The following is an 8,217-nucleotide window of genomic DNA, read 5'->3' as shown; positions in this document are numbered from 1 at the left end:
TCAAGTATACATCGCTGGTCAAATGCGACTCTTTACTGACTTGGGAGACACGAGTCCTCCATCTCCACTAACTAGTTCACTGACTCACCCCTCCTACTCACTACCAGCCACTGCAAACTGCGAATTTGAAGCGAGACCACCGTAAAAGCCTCTCCCTGTGAGAAGAACAACCACTTTGGCGCTTGTTTCATCTCAATACTCGCTCCCACAGTCCGGTGCCCGGAGCGCGCTCATTGTCAACTCGAGTTGGCTGCTCTGAAACCGGTTGAGTGCTACAAACCCCCGAGAACAGCGCTGAGCTTTAGACAATATTACATAGTGGTCAAACCGTGTAATTACAACTTCCTGGTCCAACAGGGCACAAAAATCCCAAATGATCAATTTGGACGCAAAAATATCAGAAGGTCTATAAGAGCTGCACGATTAACTTTAATCTCCATTAATGTTAGCAATCAGGTTAGCGGGAATTAGCCCGATTGGGCGACGCAAGTCTCTAGTGCTGTTCTAGGGGCGCTTGGGTGGGTGGGAGATTCAAGCTCTGGGTAACTGACTCAAAAACCTGACTCTCTTCAGTGAGACTCATACAAACTGGGGTTAGTAAAGAGTCGAACCTCCCATCACTAAAGGATTCTTTGGTTCTATATTGGTTCAGATATGATTTGTGCTTAAAATATTACGTCATGTCACCCCCCTTCTTTCCCCCTTTTAAGGGCAGCAAATTCAAAAAACTAATCCACCCCTCAACTTTTCAATGAATCCAATCTTCTGTGCTTCCCCGTCTCTCCTCAGGTGAGTTGATACAGCCGGCAGCTGAAGGAGGAGACCTGAGAATGACAGAGACCAACCCCCCCAAGTCGGCTAAGAAGCCCCGCTGGACCTCTCTGGAGATCGGCCTAATTACCATCGTGTCCTTGCTCTTCGTCGTCATCGTCGCCCTCATCATCCTCTTCGCAACACAGAAAACTGGTGAGTGTTAAAGAAAGGACAGCGGAGAATATCTGAAAACCCCCCAGTGGCTCCTTTAGACGCAAAAAAAAGTGATCAATTAAAGTGTGTCATGTAATTAAAAGCTATTTTTGGGAGCCGCTCGGCGAAGGCGACAGTTGTTGGTTTTTCTTGTCGTCACAGTTTTAAGTAAAACTTTCAGAACTTTTGAGGCTCGCCTCCTTTAAACTCAGTCCATAACTTGACCCTGACTGACCTCTGAGGTCATGGTTAATGGGAAGCAGGAAGAATTGGCTGTGGAAGAGCGTTTTTTTTACATTTTTTCAAGGTGCATAGAGGAAACTCGAGTTGTGTGCTTTTACAGCAGAGTGCAAAAGTACAACCACTGAACCAGAGAGAAGAAGAATACAGTGTGCAAAGGTTCTCTATAGAGGTTCCTCTGTGCACTCAGGCAACACCATGCAACTGAAAACACTCTGCTTTTTCACTTTTCAGACTGCTGTGCCAATGATGAAGAGTAGTGATTCTTATATCTCGCTGTAAATGTCACATAATGAGAAATGGATCATTTCCCCGCCTTTCCTCGCCACAGGGAACCAATCGAATGTGCTTTAGATCAATGTCACAATATGAGTGTCACATGGGTTTTCCAATCATTAATACCCTGACTGCTGCTTTTCTAGCGTTCCGTACTTGGATATTACATTGATTTTACTTGTACTCAGAGTTGACACTAAGTCTTTGTTTCGCAACATGACAAGGAGTTTGTATTAATCACTAGTAAGTCCAAGGACAACCAATCACTGCGAGGTGGTACAACAACAGTTATCTGCTAGTGTGACATTAACATGGTGATAAACAGCTTACACAGAGATCTATGGATGAATCATTGACAGAAGTAACGTGTGGAGTTCAGCAGGTCAAACCAATAAGCCTCTCTTATTCCACCTAAACAGGATACGTTGGCGTGTGTTGACATGTGCGTGTGTGTTTAGCCTGTTTGTTATTTTTCCCTGTCATATGCTCGATCAATGTGTACATAGATGTGTCAGGGAAATGTAACTGTTGTAATGACTTTGCATGTGTGTGTGCACTCACCTGTACGCCCATCAAGGTCATGTGACTATTCATTCCGATGTGTGCACGTATGTGTTCTCGTATGGATGTGTCAGACTGTGTTTAATTAAGACTTTAGCACCTGCATTATTCTTGACAGAGTGAAAGGAGCACTTCTCAGTAGTTTAAAGTTTTATGCATGAAAAATGAGCTGGAGATGAAAGGAAATGAAGGAAAAGGGAAAGGTGAGAGTGAGCGCTTGACATAATGACTGATGACTACATAAATCCCTCTGATTGATGATTTGTTTTTGCCTTTTCCCGTAGATGAAATCTGCACCACAGCTGACTGCACGCAGTCAGGTAAGCACTGTTTGTTTCTTTCTTTGTGCTTTCCTTTATTGTCTCATTCTGAAGGCTTTGATTTTTCTCAGAGGAGAGCAGAACGGGAAAAATCGAGACTGCAGCAGAAGCCCGGGGAATACAGACATACTTCGAGAAAATGGCCTCTTCAACTGCGAATATGTTGCCTCTAAGTCACAACAGGGATCAAACAAACAGTCGTGATCAGCAGAAACATGTGGCAAAGGGTTATTGTCCTCAAATGACCTTTGAACAACAGTCCCAAAAAAGCCGAGAAACTGCTAATGAGTAAAAAGCGTGTATCAACAGCTTAAGAAAGTCCATTAGGATACGTGCACATCCAAAGCTGGAGCATTTCAACATATCTGAGTTTTGCAGTTGTGAAAGGGGACTTTTTCAAACAGCACAAACCCCTCCATCCAGCCATTCTCTTCCACTTATCCAGGGTCAGGTGTATAAGCATTCAGCAAGGTATTCAAGATGTCCCTCTTCTTATCAACATTTCTCTGCTCTGCCTGTGGGATCCTGAGGTGTTCCCAGGTCAGATGAGATATGTAATCCCTCCAGCGACTTTTGGGTCTAGCCTGAGGTTGCCTCCAAGTCGAACGTGCCCTGAAAACCTTCAATAAGGAAGCACGGAGAAGTTTTCCTGATACCCATGCCATCTAAAATGTCTCCGATGGGGACTCAAATTTGTGAGTACCCCAGTCTATGCACCGATCCAATACAATAACTTATCCGCCCTGAAAAACAAACAACTGGTGTATCCGGAACTTAAATCAGCTTGGCCAGTGTTTGGTAACGTTACTACGCCATTAAAAAGTAACTTGTGATGTTACCGCGTTACCTACTGAGAAAAGTAACGTGTATTACTTTTGCGTTACCAAAAATAAAACCCCTTTGCAACTCTTTACACATGTTGGTTATATTGTCAGGACGTGCAGCCTGCTGTAAGTCTACTTTTGAATGCATTGACTCTACCGTCACTGCATAGCCTCGTTTACGGCCCATAATCTGTAACTGCAGTAATGACAGATGCAATATAACCTTTACAGCTCTTTATCATAGTAACAGTCTGACAGTGAACTGGGCAGAGGCTACAGTGTTAAGCACAGTTGTTTCAATAAGAACAATACAACACAGGCTCTTAGTCCCACCATTGTAGCGGAGCTGTGTTAAGCTTGTGAAAGCTTCTTAAAATTTTAAGTAGAGCTCTTCGCAGCTTTTGAAATTATTTCAGCTAGCGTGACAAGCCAACAAAAAAGTACAGTGCTAGCAGATAATGTAACATTAGTCGAGCTACACCGAATAAAGCAGTTTCACGTAAAAAATCAGCGTGCAATGTTTGGGCTGCACATCCGGGGGGACTGCAAGCTGAGCTCCTGCTAACGATAGCTAAAACTTGTTCCTAGATGATCTGCTGTTTTAGCTTAGGATTCATTCGGTGTTATTGGTTCACAAGGTATTTAACAGTAACCATATTATCCACACAGGTCTCTTTCTCTCAAAAATGTATATAAGAATAACAATTTAAAAAAGCAGATTCTGCAGTGCTCTTCAGTGAATGCCGAGCAAGAGAGTGATGGTGTGACGGGATTGTGACTTTCTCCTAGATTTATTTAGTCTAACCACCAAACTGGATAGAAAAATACAGTTTTGTGGCATTAATTTATCTAAACTATCACAGCATTATTTTATCAGAATTCAGAAAGGTTGCTTCATAAATTCAGGAACGTGTCTCAGTAGCTGGAAGGAAAAAACTGGTATAGGAACATTTCTATTCAGAAGCCCAAACCATCTCAACTGTCTCCTCTGACGCAAAGGAGCAGCCGCTCCTCTCAGAGTTTCTCTGGATGACCAAGCTCCTAACCCTTTCTCTAAGGCTGAGTGCAGCCTATCTGTGGAGGAAAATCTCTCCGACCCCTTGTATCAACCATCTGATTCTTTGAAACAACAGCAAAAGATCATGACCATAGGGGAGGGTTGTAACAAGGCAGTACGTGATTCAAAATATGGCCAGTCAAGTTACAGTCCATTGTTTTAAAGCAGAGAACCGTGACCGAAGATGTGGAGGTGCTGGCTCTCAGTTGCTCAGGACTCAGCTGTAAAACAACCATTTCTGGATCATTTCCAACTCTCTTCCTGTTATTCCAGCATTCCTGCGAGAGGACATATATATATATAGAACTGTATCTTTATTTTCTCACTTCAGTAAATTGTTCAGAGTAAAACTGTTATTTGGTGAAAAACACTGCCATAGTAAAGTAAGCATTTACATCAGCAAGTTTCCACCATTAAACGCCAATTCATTTCGACACATTTTTGGGGAGCGAATGTCCCGATTCAGTCAGATTTGAAAGACAGACTTGTCACAAGAGATCCCTCAGCTGCCTCATTTATTTTAATTGCAGCTCAAAAATGTTAATACATTCTCAGTACTTGTGCTGAACTGAACACCATTACTGCCATTTACCTGTCTAAACTGTTTCACAGGTCGACGTATGACAACAGGAGTCGGATATGTTAGCTTAGCAGAAAGACTGAAGACAGTTAGCTAGCTTGGCTCTTACTGAAACACACATTATCCATAGCTCTTAAGCTCACTAAGTAATGTAACACATTAAATCGAGCTTGGTTAAAAATTGCGGTGTAAAACTGAAACATCGAGGTTTTGAAGGAGGTAAGTGGTGGACTATCTCTTGCCTGGATGCAGTGACGTCCTAGCAACCTCAAAGAGATCAAAAGACAACTAGCACCGAGCTAACGAGTGTCCAGCACATAGCCAACTGTAATGGCACTTTACACGCTTTTATGCTTTTTGCCACTTGATATAATATTCATGAGAAAAATGCTAAGCTAATCTGATGCTGTAGCTTTTTATTGTAAAGATATTGTGCAGATATAGAGGGTAAAATGGCAGGAATCTGTGGTACCTATCAGACAATGTGTTAGCTCTCCATGGACATGACCTTAGGTCAATTCTCGTGCATAATGTCATGCCTCGAGTTCTCAAAGCTCATTTCCTTTGTGTCCGTGCAGCGTCTCGCCTCATTGAGAACATGGATGCCAGCGTGGACCCCTGTGACAACTTCTACCAGTATGCCTGTGGAGGCTGGCTGAAAAAAAACATTATTCCTGAGACCAGCTCGAGATACAGCACCTTTGACATCTTACGAGACGAACTGGAGGTCATTCTCAAAGGTCAGACTCCTACGCACACACACCCACACACACACAAACTAACAACGATACACGAACTGAAAGACCGCAACACGGACAGACCGGGTTGTAATGTGTGATACATGAAGATGTTGAGACCTGGGGCTCCCCTTTTTTATTAGCGTAATATTTCTTCATGCAGTCCATGACTCAGAGTTCAAAGGTCACCTGGAAGAGCTAGTCATGTTCAGTAGCTTCCTAATAGTACAGATGGAAGCTTGGGAATATGAGCTAAATAGGGGTGTCCTTAAGGGACTGCAGCCCTATAGATATCACACATGCCATGGGAGTTGTATGAACATGTGAGCTGAGTGTTTGTCAGAAGAGTTGGCATTATCAGTGTGTGTTCGTGTGTGTTGACATAACTCTCAGGCTGCCTCCTAAAGACGTCAACACATCGTGGTGAGAACAGTCTTAATTGCAGGCTTGTATGTACGTCTCAGGTGTTTTGCCAGCTTTTCGGAAGTATTACAGTGTTGTCAGTGTCCTTGTTGGATGGTTTATACCGAGAAGGTCAAGTTACAGTGTGTGAGCGCTCGTAGATTTGTGTGTGAGGTTCCATACTTCACTTCAAGTTGTCCATAAGAAGGACAGTGGAGGCCTGAGACGAGGGTGCTAAATCTTCAACAGGCACAAACTTTCCATGGACGAGCGAAACTCTTCATCTACCATAAATTTACAATTTATATACCAGGCCCTCAACTGAAATAAAGCCTTTTCAGATTGGTTGCTGGAAAAACAGAGTGATTCAGGGGGTTGAGAAAGATTGATCCTCAGTGGGAAAGGAAGAGCAGGGTTTAAAGTGCAGCCGGTGTTGATAATTTGCACCAGCCTCCAGCACTTCATCTGTCCAATCTTGATGGAAAAACACGCAGTGTCGTGTCTCGAGTTTCTCTTTTTTTTCCCTTTTGCTATCTGCACTTATGACATGCAGATTATCTTATAAGGACAAGCTTGAACGTGGGTGGTAATGGATAGATGTGTCATTCAGTCCAAAAATAGATCTAGGTCTTGGACATTAATTGCTCATGATGTTATTGTTTGAAATGACAGGGAGCCTACAACAAGTCTTAAAACAACAAAACTTTTTTCTTTAACTTTTAGGGCCTGTGTCCACTAAGGACAGACAGACAGCGCTTTGCAGGCTGTAAAACGCAAGGCGCACCGCACTGCCTTTTATGTGGAAGTAAACACCCGATCAGACAGCGCGTTTTGGCAGCTGGGGGCGGCTTTTTTTTTATACTGTTGTTAAGTCAACCACCGAATCATTAGCTGTCATTAACCTAACTGTTACATTGTAAACTGACAGAAGGCTTGCCTCTCCTTTCATTCGATTGGACAATGAGAAAAAAATGCCCATGACGTCGGGCGCTTTTCTGCTTTGAGTTGAAGTTTTTTCAACACGAGGCGCTCGGAGCGTTTCCTCAAAAACGCGAGGTGCACAGAGCGGAAAAAAGCGAGGAGCTCTGCAAAGCAAAAGCAGCGCGCAAAAAAGCGTCCCTCTCATTGAAAACAATGACAAAAAAGCCGCCCCCAGCTGCTAAAACGCTTCCTGTCTGATCGGGCCCTTACAATCTTTTTTGCGCTGGCAGCGACGCCCACAACCTTAATTTCAGAGGGTTTATCACCAGCGCTTACTGTTGCTAGGTTACGAAAGTTGACTCTTGGCAGTTCCACTTCCCCTCATAGTTACTGTTTTAAATTGCTCTGTATGCTAAATATTTGCTTTATTCAAGGACATTTTAAAAGAAAACTGAAAACAATGGAAGCGAATCGTGTCCTGGCGTTAGCAGCAGCTCTAAACCATAGACTGTATATGAAGATGGACATCATGACAGCTCCCTAAAAGTGAAGTCAAAACATTTGGAGCGCCTGGTGACTGGCTGCAGTATAGGTCATAAAGCCCGCCTCCTCCATGTTAACAGATGGGACATGAGACAAACTATAAAATCAAACACATGTTAAATCAATGTTTCTCAAACATGGTTTCTGTCATTATAGTCAGTTTTTATCATACTGATTTATTTAAGGGTTCATTTTTTTGAAAAGTTTATTTTTAATTAGTTATTTGATGCTGTAGAAAGGATGATTGACAGCTCTGTTGACAAATACGGCTCCTGCAGCCGATCTGTTCCAGATTAGTGGAGGAGAGGATGAACAGTGAGAGGAGACATAACTCAAACAATCACTACAGTCATTGAAGTTTACATATCTGTGAACGTCTGCTTCAGGCCAACACAAGAAGCTGTTCTGCTGTTAAATACGCCCACGTGCAGGATCTTTGCTGTTTTTTTCTTTGTGTTTTTTGGTTCGCGGAAGTGGTCGATCCCTACTGTGCAGACTCCAAATGTCACCATCACAAGATGGCAGCGCCTACCACTGGGGGCTATTTTGGCATCAATTTCGTACAATGGGAGCAGATCGAGACCTGCGTCCATCTGTATATACAGTCATTGCTCTAGACCTGGAAATTGTACCCTCGAAAAAATGAAAGGATTAGCCTCTCCGCCGTTGTTGTTGACAAATTTGATATCGGTAGTCCCACCTCTTCTTGATTTGATTGGTCGGTAAGGGAGATGTGACATTGAAGAGCGCGGCACTGTTCAACTGAGAGCGCAGTGAGGGCAGCGATAAA

The 8,217-nt window shown here is 43.1% G+C and overlaps 1 protein-coding gene across 1 annotated transcript in view; it reads left to right on the top strand.

Annotated features, from left to right (window-relative positions):
- The first annotated feature begins 830 nt into the window (after nucleotides 1-830).
- Nucleotides 831-8,217, top strand: part of LOC138597232 (neprilysin-like) — a 30,956-nt gene continuing 23,569 nt past the window's right edge. Inside the window, exons 1-3 of the mRNA XM_069668805.1 lie at nucleotides 831-966; nucleotides 2,328-2,363; nucleotides 5,403-5,564. Of these exons, the coding sequence (XP_069524906.1) occupies nucleotides 831-966; nucleotides 2,328-2,363; nucleotides 5,403-5,564 (334 nt within the window). The remainder of the gene's footprint in view (nucleotides 967-2,327; nucleotides 2,364-5,402; nucleotides 5,565-8,217) is intronic.

The sequence above is a fragment of the Semicossyphus pulcher genome, unplaced genomic scaffold, assembly GCF_022749685.1.
Source record: "Semicossyphus pulcher isolate SPU_LCO1_2020_fin unplaced genomic scaffold, fSemPul1.0.p SCAF_19, whole genome shotgun sequence".
NCBI lineage: Eukaryota > Metazoa > Chordata > Actinopteri > Labriformes > Labridae > Semicossyphus > Semicossyphus pulcher.
This window is presented reverse-complemented; position numbering and strand designations above follow the sequence as displayed.